Source organism: Hirsutella rhossiliensis, assembly GCF_020360975.1.
Source record: "Hirsutella rhossiliensis strain HR02 chromosome Unknown scaffold00004, whole genome shotgun sequence".
Classification (NCBI taxonomy): domain Eukaryota; kingdom Fungi; phylum Ascomycota; class Sordariomycetes; order Hypocreales; family Ophiocordycipitaceae; genus Hirsutella; species Hirsutella rhossiliensis.
In genome coordinates, this window is record NW_025408670.1 from 5,525,854 (window position 1) to 5,551,044 (window position 25,191).

The 25,191-nt window shown below is 57.2% G+C and overlaps 5 protein-coding genes across 5 annotated transcripts; 3 read left to right on the plus strand and 2 right to left on the minus strand.

Moving 5' to 3' along the window:
• Positions 1–1,715: 1,715 nt before the first annotated feature.
• On the plus strand, positions 1,716–2,111 carry HRG_04917 (peptidase inhibitor i9 domain-containing protein; the record flags this gene model as incomplete). Its single annotated transcript, XM_044863388.1, has 4 exons — positions 1,716–1,730; positions 1,793–1,833; positions 1,890–1,958; positions 2,021–2,111. The coding sequence occupies 4 exons, from the start codon at positions 1,716–1,718 to the stop codon at positions 2,109–2,111; spliced, it is 216 nt and encodes a 71-aa protein (XP_044722002.1).
• A 1,572-nt stretch (positions 2,112–3,683) lies between these two features.
• Positions 3,684–5,115, plus strand: HRG_04918 (mitochondrial branched-chain alpha-ketoacid dehydrogenase kinase; the record flags this gene model as incomplete). Its single annotated transcript, XM_044863389.1, has 2 exons — positions 3,684–3,892; positions 3,945–5,115. 2 exons carry the CDS (start codon positions 3,684–3,686, stop codon positions 5,113–5,115), a joined length of 1,380 nt encoding a protein of 459 aa, XP_044722003.1.
• A 581-nt stretch (positions 5,116–5,696) lies between these two features.
• On the minus strand, positions 5,697–11,187 carry HRG_04919 (chitin synthase domain-containing protein; the record flags this gene model as incomplete). Its single annotated transcript, XM_044863390.1, has 4 exons — positions 5,697–5,869; positions 5,921–7,092; positions 7,157–10,843; positions 10,907–11,187. 4 exons carry the CDS (start codon positions 11,185–11,187, stop codon positions 5,697–5,699), a joined length of 5,313 nt encoding a protein of 1,770 aa, XP_044722004.1.
• Positions 11,188–14,997: 3,810 nt separating this feature from the next.
• HRG_04920 (chitin synthase domain-containing protein) lies at positions 14,998–20,686 on the plus strand (the record flags this gene model as incomplete). The annotated part of the gene is made up of 3 exons (XM_044863391.1): positions 14,998–15,308; positions 15,366–20,593; positions 20,655–20,686. 3 exons carry the CDS (start codon positions 14,998–15,000, stop codon positions 20,684–20,686), a joined length of 5,571 nt encoding a protein of 1,856 aa, XP_044722005.1.
• Positions 20,687–21,411: 725 nt separating this feature from the next.
• HRG_04921 (nucleolar pre-ribosomal-associated protein 1 domain-containing protein) lies at positions 21,412–24,950 on the minus strand (the record flags this gene model as incomplete). The annotated part of the gene is made up of 2 exons (XM_044863392.1): positions 21,412–24,683; positions 24,743–24,950. 2 exons carry the CDS (start codon positions 24,948–24,950, stop codon positions 21,412–21,414), a joined length of 3,480 nt encoding a protein of 1,159 aa, XP_044722006.1.
• Positions 24,951–25,191: the final 241 nt, after the last annotated feature.

Here is a 25,191-nt window from a genome sequence, read left to right on the forward strand (position 1 = left end):
CCCATCCTCGTCCCTCGTATCTTCCCTCATCATTTACATGGTCCTCGACTTTCAACAAGGCGACGATTTTGAATGGCGTTTACGGTGATCGGGGTTCAAGACGCCGCCGATTCCGTAGGTACTGGAAAGTACTCGGTACTAAGGGTCTAGTACGGAGTACGGAGTATCCGCACCTGCACGTAAAACCACTTCAGGGACTAACACAATAGTGGGCGCCGGAGCTTCAGGGACTTTCTGAGATGTGGATCAAGTAAAAACAAAAGAAGAAAGGGCACACCAGCAGCAATTGACAGGCACCGGAGATCAATTGATCGAGGGGCCAAGACAAAACGTGAGCACTGAAATGCACAGCGTATAGCATCGGCGCTTGACCGACAATCATGAACAGGCCCCGCCATCTAGCAGCAGCCAATCTACTTTGTAGATGATGGCTCTCCGGGCCTCTGAAAAGTAGGTACCGACCTACCGACCGGTACGTAGGACCATTAGCGTCGACTGCCTTAGCACTTTAGTACCTTGCCTTAGCTTCTGGGTGCTACTTTGCTGCTGAATCGGGTTTCCCGCCGCTAGTCTCGGGCAACTTGTCGCGGTCGATGGAGGTTGACAGAAGTCGAAAACTCGGGGACGATCCAAGCTTTGCAAATGGCGAGCTGTTGGGGGCATCTGTAGGATGTATAGTGCCTCGAGCTCCGGACCGTTGGTTGCACCTGAGATGAGGAAAGACATGGGCAAAGAAAAGAAGTACATGGGTATTTTACATTGAGTGGTAAGTACCTTACACTGTACTTATTAAGCGCCGCCGGCAACCCGTCTATCCGGCAAGGAATAAACATGCCATTTTTCATCCAAAGCGAATACGGATACGGATACGCAAGAGTTGCTCCGAACTCCGACTCAGCGCTCTCCCGAAAGCACCGCTGATTTTAGTGCGCACTGCGCAGAGCACGGGAGAGAAACCTGCATCATGGAATTTCGAATACTGCAGTGAGTGACAAATCTGCTCAGGCGTGCTACGAAGATTCCGTGACTAGGTAGGCAAGATGCACGGGGCAGAGGCCTGCTCCGCTCCGGCCCCGGCTTCGGCCTCGGGGGCTGGCTGCCATGGACCGGATCACTCGAGATGGATCACGCCCGATGGATCACGCAGGGTTACTAGTGATGGCTTGTTATTCTCCGAGTACCCAAAGCTTGTCTGTTGGTTGGCCTGGAGTCTAGCCAGAGTGGCCTTTGGCTGGCGGAGTGTGGGGAGAGGAGCCTCAGGGAGGCCAAGCAAACACTCTGTTTAACATCTGCAAGTCGGCCTTCGTGCTGTGCGATTTCTTTGTAATGCACCAAAGATGATGGAAGAGTCGCGTGACCGTCGACCGAGGCGGCCACCATTGCATGGGGGGGAGACCGGAGAGCCAATGGCTCGACTCTGGCCAGGCCGAGGGTAGCAATGACGTCGGTCTATCCCTCTGTCTATCCCACTGTCTATCCCTCTGTCGGGACAGGCTCCGTCTGCTGATTCCAGCTGGTGCAACACGCTGCTGCCCACCAACGTCAACGTGCGGGTACCCCTGCACTGTGCTGTAGGTCCTACTCAAGCAGCGATGGCTTGGGCACCCGTCGAACTCGTCATGTCTTTTCCCCCTCACCATCGACTCTGCCAGCAACTCTACCGACATTGCCATCGCCAGACTCGTCGACTTTCATCAGCAGCAACCCCTCCCAAGATGCCTTCCTACATTGTGAGTCTTGCTCCCCCCCCGCCTCGGGCACGGCATGCATCTAACCTTTGTCGCGCTCCCAGGTCAAGCTCAAGGACGACGCGACCCCAGAGCAGGTCCAGGCGTAGGCGCACCCTCCATCACGTCTCGCTCATTTTGTCTGACTCGGACGGGGAGCAGTGCCAAGCAGCATGCCAAGGATCAGGGCGGCACCATCGGCCACGAATACACGCTCATCAAGGGCTTCTCGTAAGCCCCCTTCTCCTTGTCTCCGGGACTGCCTGGACCTGGCTGATGCGCGCACCCGGCAGCGTGTCTTTCCCAGAGGGTTCGGTGCAGTCTCTCGAGAAGAACGAGCACGTCGAGACCGTCGAGCTTGATCAGGAGATGAGTACGCAGTGAGAAGCGGACTTGGGGGGCTCGCCGGTATAGCCAGTCCAATAGGCTGATGAATTTGGAAACGCATTCGCCTTTGCATCTTGTCGCATGTTGCTTGGGATGGGGTAGCGAGTGCAAGCTGCCCCTCTTCACCCCCCCTCGTTCCCCACGGGGTTCCTGCAAGACGGCGTGACGTAATCCAAGCCATAAAAGCCGTATTACTACTATTTGCCTGAGACCAAATCCCTATTCGGCCAAGTGTCCCTTACAATCTCCTCTTTTAATTGGTTGTGTGGCGCCTTAGTCAGCCCAAAAAAAATTCCCAGGTATCTTTATACTTATACTCGTCTTACACGTCGCGCTCACCTCGCGCGGGGGACAAACCCCTATAGTAGGGTTCCCCTACTGGCTCGGGCGCTCGAGTACGCTATTTCGTAGTTAGAGCTGTCTAGGATTTTTTTCAGTATTTATTAAGGAAAAGGTACGGCGGCAGCTTTCAAAAGTCGTTGCGGACGCTAAAATGACCCCTGTATAGAAAAAGCAAAACGTACTAAACTTCTCTAGCTCTCCGTCTACATATTCCCTCTTAATACTAAGAAGGAGCGGCCGCAAAAAAATAGGCCTTAATAGAGCGAATTCCTTAGTATATAAATAGTTATTACTATCTCTTATAAAATAAAGATAAGTATCCGTACAGAGTATTATAACCTAGTAGTTAAAGAAGAATTATAGATAGAAAATAAGAAGTATATAAGAAGACGATTTAGTACTTACGTATTTACGTATTCTTTTCTTTTCTTTTTCTTTATAGGGGGTAATTTTAGTGTCAGCAACAACTATTGAAAGCTTCCTCCGTAAAAGAGAGCATATATAAGATCTTCGGGGGCGATATTACGGTACCCCGCCTTTTTGCCGGTATTACGTAGCCGAATAGAGATTTTGGTCTTGGGCAAACAGTACTTATAGTAGTACTTATAGTAGTACTCTAAAAGCCTCGACCTGTCTTCCCCCCATGGACAACAGAAAAGCCCCCGTCTGACGGCCAGCCTCGGCTGAACAGAGACCAGGCGATGGGGGGATAGACAGAGATACATTTGACTTTGATTCGTCCGTCGATGTACGTTCCGGCACTGGGTAAGAGCGCCATTGATGCCCGCCATTCATTGGCTCGGCGATGCGGCTCGTCACGGCAGATGAGAGCCAGATAGTGCTTAACTCACCTAAGATAGGCGGTACTCGGCCGAGACACTACACCACTAGAAAAGATACACGACAAGATCTAGAGGTCCACGCCCTCAAGTCATGTACTGTACCATGGATGCACGGCGAGCCCTGAAGTCCCCTTCTATCTGCGGTACCCCGTCCTGTATTCCCACTTTTGCTTTGCACGACTCTCCGCAACAACCGCAACAACACTCTTCCATCCAACCTCGCTCCGAATCCTTCCTCTGCCGCCAGCCTTGCTCTCCCCCACCCCCACCCCCCGGTCTACCGCAGTTCAGAAGAAGCACACGAGGCGCCTCGACGGCAAGGGCCTGCCTGTCCTCGTCCAGCCAGTCTCCCTTCGCTGGCCTGCCCCGACCCCGCCATGCCGTCATGAAGGCCCTGTCGAGACTGCCGTCGACGAGGTTCGGTCGTCCTCGAGGGACGTGGCCGTTGCCGTTGCCGCAGCCCCCTCGGATCCGTCAACGGCGTCCCTTTTCCATCTCGGGTCCCGCCCGGTCTCCCCACGCCGTCTCGGATGCTGAGATTGCCGCCCTCGCCAGCCAGCACCAACGCTCACTCAGCCTCGCCGATCTCGTGAGGTTCGTCTTCCCCCACCTGAGAGACTGAGAGAGGGATCTTGACATGAAGCAGACACGGACGCCCGCCCCTGTCGGAGAAATCCCTCCTCGCATCCGCCAACTTTGCCCTCTCCCTGCTGCCCATCCGCCTCGCCCGCCGCATCCAGTCGCTCCGCAACCTCCCCTATATTGTCGTCTCCAACCCAAACATCTCGCGCATCTACAACAACTACCTCCACTCGCTCTCCATCCTGCTGCCCTACTGGCACGCCGTCTCCCAGGGCCGCCCCATCTCCTCCCTCGACGACGAGATCCGCTTCACAAACGCCCTCGCCGACCTCGTCGCCACCCACACCGACACCATTCCCATCCTTGCAAAGGGCTTCCTCGAATGCCGCCGCTACATCTCCCCCGCAGAGGTGACGCGCTTCCTCGACGAGCACCTGCGCGCCCGCATCGGCACCCGCCTCGTCGCCGAGCAGCACATTGCCCTGCACTTTAGCAGCCAGCCGCACTTTGCCCCAGAGGCCAGCCCCACGCCCTGCCCCGAGGACCCCTCCTACATTGGCGTCATCGACACCGCCCTGCGGCCCGCCCACATCATCGACTCGTGCGCCGGCTTCGTCGCCGACATCTGCGAGCTCCGCTACGGCTCCCGGCCCCAGCTCTGCCTCGATGGCGAGCCCGACGCCACCTTTGCCTTTGTCCCTACCCACCTCGAGTACATTGTCACCGAGCTGCTCAAAAACGCCTTCCGCGCCACCGTCGAGACCAGGTCGCGCGAGCCCGTCGTCGTCACCATCGCCCCCGAGCCCCCGCTCAAGCACCAGCCCGGCGGCGTGCCCCGCATCCAGACGTCGGCCCAGGACCGCGGCCTCTTCCGCTCCGACGCCATGCGGCCCCTCGATGACAACGCCCCGGGCGTCACCGTCCGCATCCGCGACCGCGGCGGCGGCATCCCTCCGGACGTCCTCCCCCACATCTGGTCCTACTCCTTCACCACCTTTTCCGACTCCGACGCCGATGCAGACTTGCCCGGCTCCGGCGTCGACGGCCTCGCCGCCATCAGCTCCGCCGGCGCCGGCGGCAGCTCCATCGCCGGCTTAGGCTACGGCCTGCCACTGAGTCGCGCCTACGCAGAGTACTTTGGCGGCGGCATCGCCGTCCAGAGCCTGTACGGCTGGGGCACCGACGTCTACCTCAGGCTCCGGGGCGTCGGCACCGTCGATACGTACGAAGGTTAGATTGCGTACGCGTGGCTGCGTGGCATCGACACACACACACACTAGCATCTATTCATGTATATATCTGTCGCGGGCAATAGGCGTCAAGCTGTCCTGGCAAGCCTTCAAGGTGGCAGCACGAGTAAAAAGGACAATAATGCACTGGCATTCAAGGAGAGTCTGTCACTTCCCATCACCTATATCATCACGTCATTTGCACGCCATAGGAAGTAGCCCCCTCTCACCAAATAACAGCCCCCCGAAGCCCATATCTCGGAGCAAACAGTAATGGAGAATAAAAATGTAATAAAAAAAAGAATGCCAGGAGAAGAAAGGGACCACGACCAAATCGCAAGGCACGCGTGCTGCTGCTTATTCAACACTCTCCACGCAAGGCTGCTTGCCCCATCCATTACAAGTTGCAGAGAAGGGAAAGGACAATATGACAGCCTTATTTCCAACAACGCCCGTCACGCAAAATGCATCCTCAAGTGCTCGAGATTGACCCCCTAGGGCATCCAAGCCTCCCGAGTCCAAGATCAAAGACAAATGTACACGTGTGCCCACCAAGGCCTGGATAGGTTCGGACGCATCACGCCCCGCTACATGTTCTCCAACTCACGGTCGATTTGGCGGTCCATAAAGGTGCGTCGCTCGCCGACAAGCTCCGTCTGCAGTCGCTGCTCGACAAGCGCGCGCACCTGCTTCTTGGTCACAGTATCCAAATCGACCTCGCGCAGAACGGACTGGATGGCCTCGACAATGGCCGTGTCATCTGCGCTCACGTGGCCTCGTTGGAAGTCAAACGACGTCGTCGACTGCATACCTTCGGCTCCCATCGGTGGACGATGGCCGCCCACAAAGCCAATGGCTGAGGTGGAGCGGTTTGCAGGGCCACCAAACGCGGGAGACAGGTTGGAGATACTGCGCGTCGTCATCATGCTCGGTCGACCCACGGGAATGTCTTGGTAAGGCGACTGGCTTCGGTGCATGTCATGAATGGCAGTGCCCATGGACATCATCGACTGGCGTCGCATCGACGCCGCCGCCGCATCATGGTAAGGTGCATTTATGGTAGAGACACGATTCGCCTGGCCAAAGGCGGGGGACTTGGGGGGCATAAACGTGTTGCGCCCACCCATGCCCGTCAGGACGGAACCTTGCGGCGCTGCTGAGTAGACGGACTTAATTTCATCCATTTCGTACTGGTCGCCATATCCGTAATCGTGCTTTTCCTGATACCCGCCGCGGCGGCCGGGCAAGTTATTGGCAAACGCGTAGTCATCCCATCGCTGGAGCGGAATCGACCGAGGATCAAAGCCCTCGTCATCGACGGCGACGACTTGCTTGCTGCCCTTTTCGCCAATGACAACACGGGTGTTGCCCCACGTGAAGTTGTCCTGGTTCCAGAAGGAATAAATGGGCAAAACGAACGAGTAGATGGGGAAGGCGAGGATGTAGATGATCATCCACCCAATGTGCTGCCATTGCCGCTTCAGAATAAACACCAGGGCCTGCAGGCCGTACACGGCAGCCAACATGACGATGGAGATGAGCGGAAACTGTCCCGTGTGCGAGGCAACTCGGTAGATCAGGTAGCCGAGATAGACACATGTGGCGGGGAGAATGATTGTGCCGAAGAGGTCGATGAAGACAACAAAGCGCATGCTGAAGCAGCAAAAGCCACACATCTCCTTGAGCCGCATAAGCTCAACAAGGTTGTGGATCGTCGAGTTGATCCATCGGCGTCGTTGCGACACGAGCACACTCCACGACTCCGGAGCGGCAGTCTTGCATTGGGCATCTGGAACGAACTTGTAAGCCATGTACGGGAAGTACTTGGTCATGAGCGTTGTCAGGTAACGATCTTCGCCGAGGGACAGCAGGTTCTTCTGGTGAAGCGTGTCGACGTCGCACACGCTGTAATCCTTGATGACGGCATCCGAGATGATGAGCGGTTTGCCCTTGTCAGCGGTCCGCAGTCGGTACATGGAGAAACTGGAGGCGGCTGTTAGTTGCGAGCCCGGAACAGCCGGGGGAGCAGGGATTGAGTCAAACATACCATCCCGGTAGACAGGTAACGCTCCCAAAGAGAGACTCGAAAGCCTTTGCCAGGTGATGAGAGATGAAGTACTCATACACCTGAATCATGGTCGTCCAGGACTGTTCATCGTTTTCCAGGCTCGTTTCACCGCATATGCCGGCAATCTTGGCATTGTGGGCGCAGGCGGAGACCAGTCGATTGAGCGAGTCTTCGCTGACTGACGTATCGGCATCGACCATCAGGAGGTACTCATACAGCTCCGGATCTACCCCAATAATGTTGTTGACTTGGTGGAACATTTCGAGCTCTAGGGGGCTCATGGGAGCGCGGTGATGGACGCGGTTGAGGAAGCTCATGAGCAGGATTTGTGAATCTCGCTTGCCACGGTTGCCGGGCTTCGGCTTCGACTGCTCAGATTCTTTACCCACCTTGACCACGACCAGATACGGTACGACGTTGCCCTCAAACTCGTAGAGACCAGAGTAGACTTTACCGTAGTTGAGCTGTGCACTGCCGGGACCAACAGACTTGAAGGGGAGAGCGGGCGGGTCGACCTTGGGATCAACGCCCAAGATGTCCAGCACAATCTTAGGAGTCGGCCGGTCATTGCCTTGGCCGACTATGACGCCGTCGCAGATGACGCAAATCAGCTTTCGTTTATTGTCGTACTGCAAGGCAGTGAGCGAGTCCAGTGCTTTGCGCAGTGAGTCCTCGCCTTCCGTGTAGGCGGGAACCTGACAGATGACAAACTTATCCTGTGGCGATGGACGGCGTTTCGAGGTAAACCTCAAGGCCGAGACGAACTTGATGAGAACCACGGCGCAGACCATGATGGTGAAGGCCAAGAGGATCCAGTTGTTGACGGTGCACCTCGGCGTCTCGCGGAAATCAGTCATGCCTTTGTAGAAGGCTCTCTGGATGCAAAGCCAGCTGTTGACGATCTTGGCGTGTTCGGCCGAATCAGACGTAGAATCCCGGATCACGCCGTCGAGCATGTCTTTGATGTCCTGGCCGGGATTGTTCCTCCAGAGGTCGCTGACCTTGGCGTGCAGAAACTTGTACATGTCGGTGTTGAGAAACACGTCCTGGGTGTGAAAGTAGTCGGTGAGATCATAGATCTGGTCGCCATACCGAGCCCACATGTGCTGCACATCGCTGTTGCCCTCTGATTCGACAAGGCGTTGGCTGTAGACCAAATCTCCGTGATAGAATTCCTTGATGGTCGGCGTGAAATCAGTCCAGTACCAGTCTGTCTTGTGCAGAGCGCTGACGGGGTTCGGCTGGAAGTAGCCCGAGGTGTGGACCGCCGTGGTAAACTCGGGCGTGTTGTTCGCTTGCAAACGAGTCGTCTCCTTGATTCCAAGGCCCTGGCAGGCGGCGCTCAGCGGAATCGGAAAGTAGTCGTCCATGTTAAGCCCAGCCAGAGGCAACATGTTCTCCTTGTTGGTCTTGATGTCTGTGTCGCTATGCTGTCGCTTCCAGAACTTGGATATATCGTAGACCTTGCCGTGAATGCTGACCCAAAAGTCATCCTCACCCTGGTGCGAAGCCACCTCTGTTGTACTCCAGGCCTTGTCAAAGTTGGGACATAGGAGCCGGCCGAAAGCAATGATCCAGAAGATGATGATGGCGTTGATGAGGAGAATGACGAAACACAATACCAGCTTCTCGCGCCAGGCCATGCGAACGTCTGGCCTCCGCATCCGACCGACGAAGCGAAGCAACGGCGAGGGGATCCAGAATGTGAGGGCCCACACAATGGAGACCCAGACTCGACGGCCAAAAGTCACCTCCTTGGTCTGAATGTGCTTGTTCTTGGCGAGCTCGGGGTCCATTGTGCCTGTGAACTCGCCTTCTTCGCTGTAGTAGACATCCCCCTTGTAGGTGTCGCCTTTGGCGCCAAGGCCATAGTCGCCGTTGCTGACGTTGCGCATCGCAGTCGGCGCGAGGGAGGGTGCCGGGTTGGGATTCAGCGTCATCTGGCTGACGTTGCCCTGGCTGAAGTTGCGATTGTGGAGCAGCTGATCATTGCTCGCATTCATGTTGGCGTCCATGCCGTGCGACGGGAAGTAGCCAGTGCCACCAACCGAGTAGCCGGTATCGAATCCTGTTCCAAAGGGATTGCTGTGAGGGGGTTGCATGGCCGGGTGGCCGGTCCCGGGCTTTAGATCAAGCATGCTTTCCGCCTCCCACCAAGCGCTCTCTCGCATCCAGACACGCTCCTTGCCGACAAAAACCTCGCCGTTGCTCCAGCCGCGCTCGAGCATCCAGCTTTCGATGCCATCCTTGCCGTCTCTGCAGCCGAGGGCAGAGTAGCGTTGAACGAACTCGTCGACATCGAAATCAGCAGTGAAATCGAGGCTCCGGTTCCGTCGGTTGGCCCACTCGGGAAGCCTCCATGAGCGGAGCTGACCGGATACCGTGCCGGCCGACCAGGCCGAGGTGACGGAAGGCAGGCCGGCGAGCTGTGCGGGCGAGTCGTCCGTAGGGTGCAGGCAGAGGTGATACCACAGGCGATTCGAAGCGAGCACCGCGGGCAAGTCAAGCCTGCCAGCACGGCCAAGGTTGATGCCTTCGCCTTGGATGGGGAAGAGCAATTTCTTGAGGAAACCACCCGATTCCGCAAAAAAGGCGATCTTCTCGAGGACCAGCTCTCGCTTTTCGAGCTCATACTGGCGCTCTCTACCCTCGGGCCCCGTCATGATACCAAGGTCCGGTGCGACCTCTGACACGGCCTGCTGCATCTCGCGCAGGACGGAGGAGCCGGCCGGAGGTGCCTGTACGCCATCCGCTATCATCTCGGCGTTGATTCCTTGGGAGTCGTCGAAGATTGAGCGCATTGACAATGCCTTGCCGAGAGTTGCACGGGGGATCTCGATGACCGTCATGGTAACAGTGTCCCCGGACTTGTCCTCGTTCGAGGTTGGGGTTCGCACTTGGCGCCCGTCAATCGACTCGGCTCCCGACCGAACGCGCTCCATTTGCGCGGCAACGGCCTCGTTGGCTTTGGAAATGACCCAGTCGACCAGCGATTCGTAAAGCCCCCCGACAAATGTCCAGCGATCCTCGGTGCTGCATTGGTTGACGAGCACCTCGGGCTCAAGACCCAGAAGGCCGCTGACATCTTCACATATCTCCGCCAACGTCTCGGATTCGATGCTGTAGTCGAGCGTATTGCCGAGCTTCAGCAGGCCGGCGAGAGTGGAGATGAAGTCGCGGTGGGAAGAGCCCTTGATGCCGATATCCTTGAGCGCTTGACGGAAGTCGTCGGCGGAGGCCGCATCATCGGCCGCGGGAAGATACGGGGGCGGAGCATACGTTGAAGACCGAGCCAACAACGTGTAGGTAGAAGGGCTGCGGAGGCCGAGGAACTCTCGCTCGGCGGGCGTCGAGGCGGAGGTGAGAAGATAGTAAAATATGTCAAAAGCGCGATAGCCGGCCTCGGGTGGAATCTTGAGCAGGCCATTGACGGTGTCGATGCCTCCTTGCGACAAGGCGAGGGACGCTGCGGTCAGATTTCCACTAAGGCTCAGAGAGAGCGTGACGCCGAGAGCAGCCTGTCTCGGGGCAGACGGGTTGTACGGCGTGATGCATCGAACGAAGGGCTGGACTGCGTCCAAGGCCTTGTGGAGAGTTGACGGTACGGCGAAGGGGAAGCTGGAGAGGAAAGGAGCCAGCACAGAGGGAGTCGACTGATGGAGCGAGCTAGACGGATGCATGTGTGAGTTCAACGGATCCCACGAGTTCCGGAGCGCAGGCTATACATACCCCAAGACGACACAGCCGTCTTCGGCACGTCGGCGGGCGTGCTCCCAGGCCCTGACGGCCAGTGAAGCGTCGACGGTCGGGCCGCCTCGCGAAGCGGTAAGCCATGTGTTGACTACGAGGCTCGTGCTGGCATCGAGCTGGTGGGCTTGAGAAGCAAGGTAGATGTTGTGGGTGGCATTCAAGAGGGTCGTTGTTGAGACCTGGGCAGTCTGAGGCCCTCCAGCGCGGGAACTGCTCGGGGAGTCGGAGGTGGCCGAGAACATTGACATTCTGTTCGCCATGGTTGGCCAAGGCAGGGTCGGTGATGTCCTCGAGGGACAGTCACCAGCCGAGCAGAGTGGTAAGGCCGCCTTGAGGGGCCGTAATTGTCGTTTGCCGCCTCCTCGGAGCGGTGGCGACACCGGGCGACTTTGGTCGATCGTCAAGGACGGGTCAATGGACCGCAGCGTGGGCGAGAAGATGAGTAACGGAGAGGTTGATTATGGGCCACAGAACGTCACTCCTGTTGCCGACTTGAGCGACTCCTGGTTGGGAGGGCGCGTGTCGTGGTGAGCAAACAATGGAGGTGGATGCCGCCGAAGCGAGTGAGGCAGACGTGAGCAGCACGACGAGTTAAAACAGAGGCGAAACTGTCGACGGATTTCTCCCAGGGTAGGGAGGCAATCTCGAACCTCGACTGTCTGCGGAGAGAAGAGGCAGCGGGCGGGTGTGAGATGCGCACAGGAATACGGCGGGCCAGACAGACCAAAGATGCAGACAAAGGGGACAAGTGACAAGGCTTATTGTCCCTTTTTCGTTACTAAGTTGACCCCCTCAGGGTGCGGCCACTGAGAAAAATTGCCCCGCCGCTCGTATCGGGAGCATGCGCTCACACACACCACACTTACCAGCAGAGGCACGTGTACTTGGTACCTTCCGTGCCCGTTCTTCGTAGCTGGAAGCTCTCACGCATCGCGCGCCGGCCAGGAACTCACGACGCGTGTGCGGTGCCGGCATTTACACGCCATCAGGTCAAAGTCGGGCTCCATAGTGCGAGAATAGCAGCGGCCAAATACCGATAGATGACGGCGCATCTTTTGTTCATGCCAGAATTCCTAGCTGTCCATTAGTCGGTAGTTCTCGGTACCGTGGGCTAAAGTAGCGGGCTCCCGCGTCCGCAAGCCCCTGATTGGCCAGCTGCGGTGCGCACGCAGGCGGCTACTGTACAGCTTCAGCTGCTCGAGCGACGAGGAGTGTTTTTTTTTCCTCACCGGAGCACTACCTACGTAGGTAGGTAGGTATTACCGTACTACCTATATCTAGGTACGTATATCTCTTCCAGCACACCACTGCTGATCGAGCAGGCAGTCCATTGGTGCCCCCTGCTAAGGCACGCAGTACTCCGCAGGTTGCCTCGCCTTACTCGTGCAGGGGGGTTGCTTGGAGGGGGGGGAGATCGGGGGGGTGAGGGGGCTCGCACTGTCCGCGTGCGCGGTCGAGAAACTTGGCATGTGCTCTCACAAGTTTATTTCCTCCATTAGACCGTTACCGTTCCCGCGGCGCATCGATGGGATGAGTGGCGTGAAACTCGCGCGAGCCGGATCAATGGAGATACCGGAGCGAGGCGACAGTAATGACCTTGGTAGCAGCAGAGCCGGTCGCCTTAACGGAATTGACGTCTGAATGTGAAAAGCCCCGAGCGGTGGGAGACGAGTGTTTTGTTGTTTGTTTTGACCAGGTACGCAATTGTTTTCGTCGACAGACAGATGAGGCGCCTTCCCCTTCTTGGCAGGGACACGCGGGCACTGTGAGGAACCAAAATACTCTGGCAGCTGCAGTCTCCGTATAGTACAGAGCACTTCGTCGAGCCTGACGGCGGCGGCCAGGTACGAAGTACATGGGATACGAGTGAGCGGCGCAGGATACGGGCTTGGAAAGCGGGCTCGTATCCGGCGAGGCTGTGCCACGCCCGCCTGTGGCGAAGAGTTGAGGCGTAAACGAGCTTCGACGACGGGCATTGTTGGTTTATAGCCGTACAGTATTAATTACCAACCGCACCCCCGATACGATCTTTTCTACGGAACACCTACAGTACCGGTACAGTACTCACCCACCCACCCACAGCACGAAATGCGTGGAGCAGCCGAGGCCGCAAGGGGCTATATTTAGTGCCGTGGAAGCCGACGTGGACCGTCTCGTTGTCATGTGATGCGTGGCTGGACTGGCACCTACCCGGTACTGAATACACCTTAATTACAGCATTGGTCTTGTTAACAAGTGGTGAGGATGCATGACTTTACTTGCATCAGCTGAGATAGCGTAGGTCCAGCCAGCTAACCCGATCAGCTAGCTGGAAGGCTTTCTCATCTCAGGCACGGTGACAGGAACAACGCAACGTAACCGCACAGACACCCGGGCACGTTCCGCTGCCGGGTCGCACTCCGTGTCCAAGGCGGCGAGGCCCGGCAAAGAAGAAAAATTAGCTGTTCTCTCGCCCCTTCCGCTTGTCTTTTCCCTTTTTTCCTTCTTCTGGGGTTCTCCCTCTTCTCTGCGCCCACAGGACTGAAAAGAAAATAGAGAGCTTTGACGCGCCGAGCGAAACCAACATCATCAATGCTCTGTACTGTACTTACTTCGTAGAAATATTAGAGTGTGGTAGCTCAAGGTGCATAGGTAGCTTCCGTCAACCGCAAGCGTCGTCCCCTTTGGCTCGGCAACGACGTAGTAACGATATACGTAGTAGTAGTCAGATAGATCGAAGAGAGGGGAAAAACTCAAGTCACACAAGTACCTATGTACTGTAATACATACAGTACTCGTACAGCTCGGGAAAATGGGGACGGGGTGATGGACTGGCAGTTCAACTACCAATTACACGAGACACTGGTAATTACTATGACAATGCAACGAGAACAAAGGCCCAACTGCTGCTGACAAGTGACCCCGCGCCAGTAAGGCCACCTTCTAGGGCCAGCCAGTTACACGGCCTGAGTATCTCACTAACAGGCGGTCCCCCAAAGCAAGTGCCGAAGTCGCGGCGTGAACATAAAGGAACACCTTTCTGTCTCAAATCATCTGTCTCAGAGCTCGCCCATGTCCCTGTCCTCCGTCCCAGCGCCTGCAACCGTCACAGTGAGCAACGGCCCGCGGACGCCACTCCCTGTGTGTGTTTCTGCGTGCACTGTACAGTAATACGAGGAGCAAGGGACAAAGGACGTGCGCCTGCAAACAGATTGGCCCTGGCAGCCGCCGCCCTGTCGGTACGCCATCGACGTCCGTTTGGCGGTTATCGGGGAGAGAGAGGGAAACGCTCGGCCAACTCGTGTGAAGGCAGATGCCGTGCGAAACGCAGAGCGGGGTTGGCCCGAGTCGGACACGGCGAACAAAATAGAATAGAGCGCAAGAGAGACACAACACCGCGCCTGAGCCTGCATGGTTGAGCCGTTCTGCTGTGCCACTCGACATTCCCGCCAGCGCACCCTCGCATTCCCCCATCGCGTACGGAGTACCAGTACCTGGTCTGTAAGATCTGCTGTCGCGCTCAGGGGCATGTACCTGATACCCGGCACCTACCCCGACCCCGGCCCGGCTAGAGGCGAAAATGGCCGTCCACCCCTGGTACCGCGTACAAGTAAACTGATGCAAGCGACGCGCGCAGTGCTCGAGGTGCCTGCACTCCTGGTCCGCTCCGCCCGCCGCACATTTCTCAGCTCCCCGGCAAGGGGCCCCCCTCCGAGAGGCAAACATCAAATCATCCCCTTTCCCCCAATTGTGCAATCACCGTCCTCGCGTCTAGTGGCCGTGGTTTGGGAGCCCTATGCCGGCGTCAATGTCTCTCTGCCTCTCCTCCCACGCTCGCTTTGACATCTGAAGCCTCTCGTTGATCTGCCTCGATTTCGCTTGGCCCCAGATCTGAAACCCGGCCTCTTTCTCTCCTCGCTCTCACCCTCACCCGCTCTCTCCTGTCGAGCCGCCGTTGTGCAGCCCGCCGTTCGTGTCACGACCTCGTCTTTTCCTCCGTCACATCCACCGCTTATCGCTGCCGTGCTTGACCCCGACGCGCCCCCCGACTCGTCGTCCACCCCGGGGCTCGTGTCGGATCCGTGCCCATCATGGCCACGACTCTCCCCCCTCTGGGAGCCGGCAGCGGAGGGGCACATACCCAACACTCGCTCCCCTCGTTGCCGGCACATCTCCAGTCGGATACTCACATCACTGGCCACCTGGCCAGCCGCTTTCACGTCTCACACCCCACCGCCAGGCTCTCATCGCATGGCCTCATCTGCCTAAACACCTACACGTCGTCTACCAAAGGCCCCGATGGCGGTAAAGCCGGCAGCGCCATGGCCGGCGCCGAGGACATGGCTGCTCGCGCCTGGCTGAGGCTGGGACATCGATCCGAGAGCCAGGCCATCGTCTTTCTGTGAGTATTGCCTTGCCCAGTTCTATATCCTACCCGCTGCCTTCTCACACGCATCAGCGGCGAGTCTGGATCCGGCAAGTCCACTGTCCGCAACCATCTCCTCTCGGCTCTGCTTGACAAGTCGTCTACGCCCCTGTCGACTAAGCTCTCTCTGGCCGCGTATGTCTTCGACACCCTCACCACCACTAAGACCGCCACTACGCCCACGGCTTCCAAGTCCGGTCTCTTCTACGAACTGCAGTACGACACTTCGAGCACCACCAACCCAGTCCTCATCGGCGGCAAGGTCCTGGATCACAGGCTGGAGAGGAGCCGCATCACCGATGTGCCGACTGGCGAGCGAAACCTCCACATTCTCTACTATCTCTTGGCCGGCACTAGCGAGGCCGAGAAGACCCATCTCGGTCTAGATGGCGCCAAGAGGTGGAAGTATCTCGGACATCCAACCCAGCTCAAGGTAGGCATCAACGACGCCGACGGCTTCCAGCTTTTCAAGAGCGCCTTGAGGAAGCTTGAATTCCCAAGGGGCGAGATTGCCGAGATTTGCCAAGTCTTGGCCACTATTCTGCATATCGGCCAACTCGACTTTGAGACGACCAGCAACACCAGCGCCACCGGTGATGACAGCGGCGGCTTTTCCCACGACGGCGGAGTCACGACCACGACGGTGAAGAACAAGGATGTCCTCGCCATTGTTGCCGCCTTCCTCGGCGTCAGCACCGGTGACCTGCAGAGCACCCTGGGCTACAAGACCAAGATGATCCAGAAGGAACGCGTGACCGTCATGTTGGATCCTAATGGCGCCCGTGCCCATGCCAACGAGCTGGCCCGGACCCTGTACGCCCTCTTGGTCGCCTGGATCATCGAAAACGCCAACCAGAGGATCTGCGCTCCCGAGGAGAGCATCGCCAACACGATTTCGCTCGTCGATTTCCCGGGTTTCGCCCAGCAGTCGTCGACGAAGTCGACCTTGGACCAGCTCCTGAACAATGCAGCCACCGAGGCAATCTACAACATGACGCTGCACAACTTTTTTGACCGCAAGGCCGAGATGCTCGAATCGGAAGAGGTCAGCGTCGCTCCCACGAGCTACTTTGACAACTCCGATGCGGTCAAGGGCCTGCTCAAGCCTGGCAATGGCCTTCTGAGCATTCTCGATGACCAGACGAGGCGGAACAGAACCGACATGCAGCTCCTAGAAAGCCTGCGAAAGCGCTTCGAGGGCAAGAACCCGGCCATTGAGGTCGGCGCGGCCACAGCCAAGTTGCCGGGCAGCAATTTCCTGACCGAAAACACGGCTGCTTCCTTCACCGTCAAACATTTTGCTGGCGAGGTCGACTACCCCATCAAAGGTTTGGTCGAAGAGAATGGCGAAATCATCTCCGTTGACCTGTTGAACATGTTCAATGCGACTAAGAGCGAATTCGTCGCCAAGCTCTTCGGGCAAGATGCCTTGAAGACCATCTCCCACCCTAGTGAGAAGACGGCAGTCTTGCAGGCCACGGTCAGCTCCAAACCCATGCGAGCCCCCAGTGTCATGTCGCGCAAGGGAGGCCGCGTCCGAGGCGTCGGTGCCCAGCGGCGACAACAGGACGCTTTAGAGCCAGCCGAGCAACGGGGCGACAAAAGTACCAAGAACGGCGGCAAGGGATCGACGGAACAGGGGGCGTCTGGCCAGTTCCTGTCCTCGCTCGACAATGTCCAGAAGGCCGTGACGGACCCTGGTACCAATGCGTACTTTGTCTTCTGCTTGAAGCCCAACGATCGTCGCATTGCCAACCAATTCGACAGCAAGTGTGTGCGTACTCAAGTGCAGACTTTTGGCATTGCCGAGATCAGTCAGAGGCTGCGCTCGGCCGACTTCAGCCTGTTCCTCCCCTTTGGCGAGTTTCTCGGCATGGCTGATGCCGAGACAATCCTGGTTGGCAGCGAGCGCGAGCGGGTTGAAATGGTCATTGACGAGAAGCGGTGGCCCAGCAACGAGGTCCAAGTCGGTTCAACCGGTGTCTTCCTGAGCGAGAGATGCTGGATGGAAGTTGCCCGTCTTTCTGAAAAGGCGGCTGCTCATGGACGTTTCGGCTTGTCTCCGGAAGGGGAAGGCGGCGAAGGCGTCGCCGCTGGCGAGCAGCTTGCCTTCACCGCCTCCAAGGAGCAGCTCCTCTCTGCGGGAACTACGCCGCTCATGTACGGGGAAAAGGCCAAGGCTGGGTACTTCACCGGCTCGGATGACACTCGATCCGAGGCTGGAGCTTCGGCACTCGGAGCTGGCGACATGTTCAAGAACCTCGATACACGAGAGCAGATGGCCGAACGAGGCAACGAAAAATCTCTCGAGGAGGTTGAAGAGTTCAAGGACAGCCCAAGCCGCAAGCGATGGGTTTTCACCGTCTACTTCCTGACGTGGTTCATCCCCGATTTTCTCATTCGTTGGATGGGCCGGATGCCCCGCAAAGATGTCCGCATGGCCTGGAGAGAAAAGGTGGCCATCAACATGCTCATCTGGCTCCTGTGTCTCGTCGCCGCCTTCTTCATTGTCGTTTTCCCAATGCTCATTTGCCCAAAGCAGAATGTCTTCAGCGCCGAGGAACTCTCAGCATACGACGGCAAGACGGGAAGCAGAGGCGCATACGTCTCCATCCGAGGCTATGTCATCGACCTGGATGCCTACGTGCCTCACCACTATCCTCGGTATTTGGGGAGCAAAAGTCTCCTCAACTACGCCGGCAAGGACGTCAGCAGCCTTTTCCCCGTACAAGTCTCCGCCTTGTGCTCAGGAGCGACCGGCTCCGTCAACCAAGAGGTCACGCTAGACTACAAGAACACGAATCAGTCGGGCTCGCCCAGCCTCATCGATGCTCAAGATGTCAACGCCAAGTATCACGACTTCCGTTTCTTCACCAACGATAGTCGGCCGGACTGGTATCTAGAGCAGCTGTTGACTCTTCGAGGAAATTGGGGCAAGGGCAACATTGGCTATTCTCCCGAATACGTCCAGAAACTGGCCAACAATCAGAAGACCATAGCCATCCTCGGAAACAGAGTCTACGATATAACGTCGTATCTCAATGGCGGACGAAAAATGCGCGCCAAGGCTGGGGAATCGCCCCCGAACGACCCCTCGCTCACGGATTTCATGAGTCCCGCTGTTGTGCAGTTATTTCAGCTCAAGGCCGGCATTGACCTCACCAAGTTCTGGGACTCGTTGGACGTCCAGCCCGAGGTCAAGGCAAGGATGCGGACGTGTCTCGACAACTTGTTTTACGTCGGTGATGTTGACACCCGAAACTCGACTCGATGCAAATTCGCAGAATACCTGGTGCTGGCCGTCTCGATTCTTCTTGCCTCCGTCATTGCCTTCAAGTTCTTCGCCGCGCTGCAATTTGGCGGCAAGAATGTGCCGGAGAACCTGGACAAATTTGTTCTGTGCCAGATCCCGGCTTACACCGAGGATGAAGACTCGCTTCGCCGGGCCATTGATTCCGCCGCCAGGATGCGTTATGATGACAAGCGCAAGCTTCTTGTCATTGTCTGCGATGGCATGATCATTGGTCAGGGCAACGACAGGCCGACTCCACGGATTGTGCTCGACATTCTCGGCGTCTCTGAAACCGTGGACCCGGAGCCGTTGAGCTTCGAATCGCTCGGCGAAGGCCAGAAGCAGCACAATATGGGCAAGGTCTATTCCGGTCTGTACGAGGTCCAGGGCCATATTGTTCCGTTCATGGTCATTGTCAAGGTTGGCAAGCCGTCTGAGGTGGTCCGCCCCGGAAACCGTGGCAAGCGAGACTCGCAGATGGTCATTATGCGCTTCCTCAACCGCGTCCACTACAACCTGTCCATGAGCCCATTGGAGCTGGAGATGTACCATCAGATCCGCAACATCATCGGCGTGAACCCAACCTTTTACGAGTTCATGTTGCAGATTGATGCCGACACGGTTGTTGCCGCGGATTCCGCCACGCGCATGGTGTCGGCCTTCCTCGACGACACGCGTCTCATCGCCGTCTGCGGCGAGACTGCCTTGACCAATGCCAAGTCGTCCTTCATCACCATGATCCAGGTCTACGAGTACTACATCTCGCACAACCTGTCCAAGGCCTTTGAGAGCTTGTTCGGCTCTGTCACCTGCTTACCCGGCTGCTTCTCCATGTACCGAATCCGCGCCGCCGAGACCGGGAAGCCGCTGTTTGTCAGCCGCGAGGTTGTCGAGGCCTATTCCACGATTCGAGTTGACACGCTGCATATGAAGAACCTGCTGCACTTGGGTGAAGATCGCTATCTCACCACACTGCTGCTCAAGTTTCATTCCAAGTACAAGACCAAGTTCATCTTCACAGCCCACGCCTGGACCATTGCGCCTGACTCCTGGGCCGTCTTCCTCTCGCAGCGGCGTCGCTGGATCAATTCGACGGTGCACAACCTGATGGAGCTCATTCCCATGAATCAGCTCTGTGGTTTCTGCTGCTTTAGCATGCGTTTCATTGTCTTCGTCGACCTGCTCAGCACCGTTGTCCAGCCTGTCACCATTGCGTACATTGTGTACCTGATTGTGCTTGTGGCCACAAAGGCGACGGTCGTGCCCATCACTGCCTTTGTTCTGCTCGGAGCCATCTACGGTCTCCAGGCCATCATCTTCATCCTGCGCCGCAAGTGGGAAATGGTTGGGTGGATGATTCTCTACGTCATGGCAATTCCCGTCTTCAGCTTTGGCCTGCCTTTGTACGCTTTCTGGCACATGGACGACTTCAACTGGGGCAACACGCGTGTTGTCGCCGGCGAGAAGGGCAAGAAGGTGGTCATCTCGGACGAGGGCAAATTCGATCCCGGCTCTATTCCCCGCAAGAAGTGGGAGGAGTATCAGGCGGAGCTTTGGGAGACGCAGACGTCTCGCGAAGATACTCGGTCTGAGATTTCCGGCTTCAGCTATGGCACCAAGGCCCACGCGCTCGTATCCGAGTACGCCTTCCCCAGCCGCCCGAACTCGACGACAGGATTTGCAGCCCACCCCTCCATGTCTCACCTCCCCTATGATTCGCGTAATCCCTCGCGGATGTCACTGGCAGCCTCAGAGGTTGGCGGAAACCGCATGAGCCATTTCGGCGGGTCACAGTTCTTTAGTCCCGAAGACATGGTCGGCCTGCCTAGTGACGACGCCCTCCTGGCCGAGATTCGCGACATCTTGAGGACGGCCGACCTGATGACGGTCACGAAGAAAGGCGTTAAGCAGGAGCTGGAACGTCGCTTCGACGTGCCCCTAGACGCGAAGCGAGCGTACATCAACAGCGGTATGTGCCATGCCTTGACTATATTTAAGCAGAGAATGTGAGCTAACATGGGAACTGGCAGCAACCGAGGCTATACTCTCTGGTCAACTATGATGATGCTTTGGCGCTTTTTAAAAACTGGAAGCATGTTTTTCCTGGTCCTTGTTTATTGGAAAGAGGGCGACTGCCCCATGATTGGTTACCTGGATATCTCGCTATACATATTGCATAATATTTGATCTTGGATACCGGAGCGAGGTCTGGACCACTACAACAGGAGGGGATTGGAAACGAAGCGCTTGCTCACATGACGGGTGGGAGGAGTGAGCGGTGTTTGGCCTTGATGGAACTGTACGAGAGAGGGAAGCGTTGCTGGATGACCCTTGGCCGGCCCACGACGGCGAATTCGGTCAGTTGGCTGCCATCTGATAGGTCTAGCATATTCTCCTCGAGCTCATAGCAGCCGAAGCATATCACCGCCGATGTTTTTCATCAAATCCTTGTTCATGCTGCTGCTCTGCCGTGCTTGGTTGGCGTTTGCCGCTACCAGGCCCTTGATCCATCTGGACGCTCCCTACCGCTCTCGTTAGTCCTTGTCCTTGTCTTTGCATCCTCGCGGCGCGCATTCATGTCCGTGACCGACGACGGCGAAGCAATCTTGGGTGCAATAGCGACCCCTCGACGAGACCTGATGCGTCCGCAGCCAATGCCGGCTTGGTGATGGTCCTGATACTGTGGGTTTCCGTTGCAGCATGGCGGGCCATAGTCATTCATCAAGGGTCAATTTTGTGAGCCGGCTGCCACGACATACGGCTACCTACCGCAATCCATCCGAGGCCCTATAGGCTGGCCGCCCGTCGCCCAACAGCCCTGGCGACGAGCTCTTCCATCCCCCCATTGCTCCATGCCGTGACCCGCTCCTGGTCACAAGTCTCCCACACCCGTCTCATCAGGCCCTCGTACGCGGCCGCCTCGCCCGTCGCCTCGCACGACGCTCGCTGCGCGTCGAGCCAGCCGAGCACCCCGAACCTCGTGACGAGGGTGGTGCTCCCGGCCTCGATGAACGTTGCCCGGTATACAATCCTGAGGACTCTTGTCCGGAGGCCCGACCTCAGGTACGGGTTGCTGCCCAGCGCAAAGATCTTCTCGAGCCACTTCTTCTTGTGGAAGACGCTCAGGTCAGAGGCCGTCCTCAGGCTGTCCAAGAGGTAGCCGAGAAGCCACGCGAGTTCCGAGTAGTACTTGTCGTCCTCGGATGGCTCTCCGTGGAGGATGTCGTGAGCCAGCGGCAGCTTCTCCAACGACCATACCGGGCTGCGGGTCAGGAATGAATTGACCTTCCGATAGAGAGGATGCAGCGGGCTTCGCAGGACGTCGAGCGCGTGCATCGTAAAGGCTACAAACGCCGACGGAACTGGCCCTGACTCGACCTGCGCCTTGGACGACTCGGCGAGCTCCGAGAGCAGGAGCCAGATCTGTGTCTTCTCCTCGTGCGACGAGTCCTTGACCCGAGCAGCCACTTTCAGTATGCTCGTCAGAGCCTCCTTGCGTATGTTTGTATGCTCCGACAACAGCAGACGAACCAGCCCGACCGCCCATCCGTCGTCCACCAAGTCCTCGGCGCTTTTCGAGTTCCACTTGGTGAGGACCGCAGTGTCGCCGCCATCGAGGCAGGGAGCGTGCAGCATCTCCTGCAAGCTCGACTCGCTCAAAGCCGAGTGGTCACCGCTGACGGCCCAGCTAGCCACCTCGTCGCCGTCGATGCTGGGCTCGGCCGTCTTCAGCGCCTCGACGTCATCAGCGTCCCCCAAGCAGGCCAGCTTAGCTTTGTTCGAAGTCAAGTGGTGGTCTACATCTTGATGAAGTGTGTTGAGCAAGAGATGACCTCCTTCCCACAAGTGGCAGGCATTGAAGTAGAGCGAGAGAAAACGTGTTAGGCTGTATATGTCTTTCTCTTCGCCAGAAGTCGTTGCATATGGTAGCTGCTCAACAAATGCGAGGGTAAGCAGAGAAGAAAGAGGGTTTGCAGACTCCAGCTTCATTTCCGCGGTGCGACTCTCCATTTGGTCCAGGTATTTGATAGGAGAGGCCGCGCAACGGCTGATGCAGTTGTCTAAGAAGCCCCAGACGGCCCCTACGCCTCCTGAGCCGAATTGGTCAACAACGCACCGCAAAGCTCCGAGGAGTGGCCGCAACCCCGAGGCACTGGAGACAAGCTGATTCTCAACAGCAACGTCGGCCAGCGCATTCTTGAGATGGCGGTAGGGGGTGTCGCGATCACCACAGCAGAGAAGATGGACAAGTGCCGTGAATGCCGAGAATGATGTCTCGCCACCCAGGCCCTCAATCTTGGAAAACCACCTCATTCCAGGCGAATAGCTGGCTATGGAAACGAGGCTCTCCAGCTCCATGATGCTCAACGCTTTGATGCCGGGCTCGTATTCGTTCTGATGCAGGCCTTTGAGGACATGCACGAAAAGTGGCGAGACGTCAAACTTCGCGGCCAGGGCCACTTGCGGAATCACGTTATAGTAGAGGTGCAATAGGCGGCCAGCGAGCGTCTTGTGTAACGAGTTCTCCGCCGGAATATCCTTGTAGCATCGGACAACCTCCTTCATGTCGGGGATCCGTTGACAAAACGCATCCACTAGCCGCCGGGCGGCTTCGGACCACTTTGAGCCTCTGTTCCGGGACGAGGTTGACTTGTGCATCCTCAGAGCGATGGTCAACTTCTCGAGAGCGGCGACGATGATCCTGGTGGCGAAGAAAGACGTGAGATGAGACTTGGGTGAGAGACACCGGACAAGCACCTTTTGGTTGATGGCGGGAGGGATGATGTTATCCAGTAGAACAGTCGTGGGAGGTGGTGAGTCTGCAAATCGGACCGGGTCTCCAAAAGAAGCAGAGAGAGGCAAGCTGATCGTGTCAAAGAGAAAGGCTGCGTATCCAATCCACGTCATGGAAAGCTTTGGCTCGAAGGTGAAGGATCGATTGTGATAGAAGTAGTTGGAGATTAGTTCGGGCGCGGCTGTGAACATGGCCACCAGGAGTTCGCTGTGTTTCAAGCTGGACCACGGGCGAAGCTTTTCGGCGAATTCGGACAGGACAAAGTTGAAGACGGGCACGCCCTTGTCGAACCGGCTGTCGTGGGCATCACCGCCGCGGCTCTCACCTTGCCGCTTGGGCATATGGCTCGAGCGCTCATCGCTTGACTCCTTCGGATAAAGCCCCTTGTAAGGATATAACACGCCAGCACCGGGGGTTGTGCAAACGTATTTGAGGAATTGATGGGCCCTCTCGCTTATACTGTCCTTCTCATCTGTGCCCTCAGAGCTACCCATGTGGGTATAGAGAGCCAAGAATCTCAGAAGTGTCTTGATGTTGAAGCTTCGGGACTTGACTTCCCGGGGTATTCTGCTGTCCATGAGCACGTGCAATTTCAACGCGTCCAAAATCTCCAAGATGAGATAGTCCGGGTCGGATTTGATCGAATATGTCAGGTGCGAAAAGAGCTCTTTCTGCAGGAGGAGTTCCTTTCGCCCTTCAGAGTGCAGGTATTTGAGGCAGCTCAGAAGGAATCGAACGGCATGAGTCCTCACCGAGGATTTCCGAGAATCTTCCTGGCCCTCGCCCGAGTGTCCGAGTTCCAAGTTTCGGGAGAGGTAGGCAAAGGTATGGGCTCTCGCTCGAACGATCCTCTTGGCGTACGCACCACCGTCCAGACATACGGCCTCTCGCAAGAGACGCAGTGTGGGAGAGATGATGAAGCCTTTGCCCTTTTCAGAAGACAGATTTCTGGAGAGCGACTTGAGCTGCCTTTCCTGAAGCAGCGTCTGGCAGACGCCGAGCCCGTGGGGCACGAGCTGCAGCGAGTCGGAGACGACGCGGAGAAGTAAAGCCAAGACGACAGCGACTGAGGACATGACACCGTCGTCGTTCACTTGGATGGCGAACGACCACGTGTCCATGATGTCTTGGAGGAAAATTGCATCTTCCCCAGTGTCTCGCGGCCTGACCATGTCCAGGTACTGCTGCAAGATGGCGAGCTTGGCCTTGCGGTCGCCATTGTCGGCGAGGGCATCGTCGAGGAGCTTCTTGAATGACTGCAGGCCTTGGATATCGAGTTAGCCGAATGAATACGGTGGTTGGCCTGGTCAGCAGAGTGCGCACCGTGGCGTGCTTGACGCAGGTCCTGGTTGAAGGCGATCAACTGGTGCAAGTGGTCGCCGGACAAGACGTCTTCGCCGGCCGGGGCATCGTGGACAATCTTTTGCCGCTTGCGATACGCTGCCGCTCCATCGGCGCCGATGGAGGCTCTTTTGCCCATCTCACGGTTGGCAGGATCGGTTTTCTGCAGCGTCGGATGGCATCGGGGCATGCGTCGAGATAGCGTCGTCGAGATGCCGACCAAAGGCTTAGGAGAAATTAAAGAATACTGCCGCCCTTGACCGCCATGTCGCTTTTTAGAGGGGCTCAGTCAGGCCCCCCCATCACGGCATTCAAATCTGTTTGTCCGCTACAAAAAATGGAGTCGCAGCTAATTATCCTACCCGTACCTCGTACTCCGTACTCTCATGGGCTTCTTTGGACCGCAGCCCGTCCACGAGGTGAGACAGGCA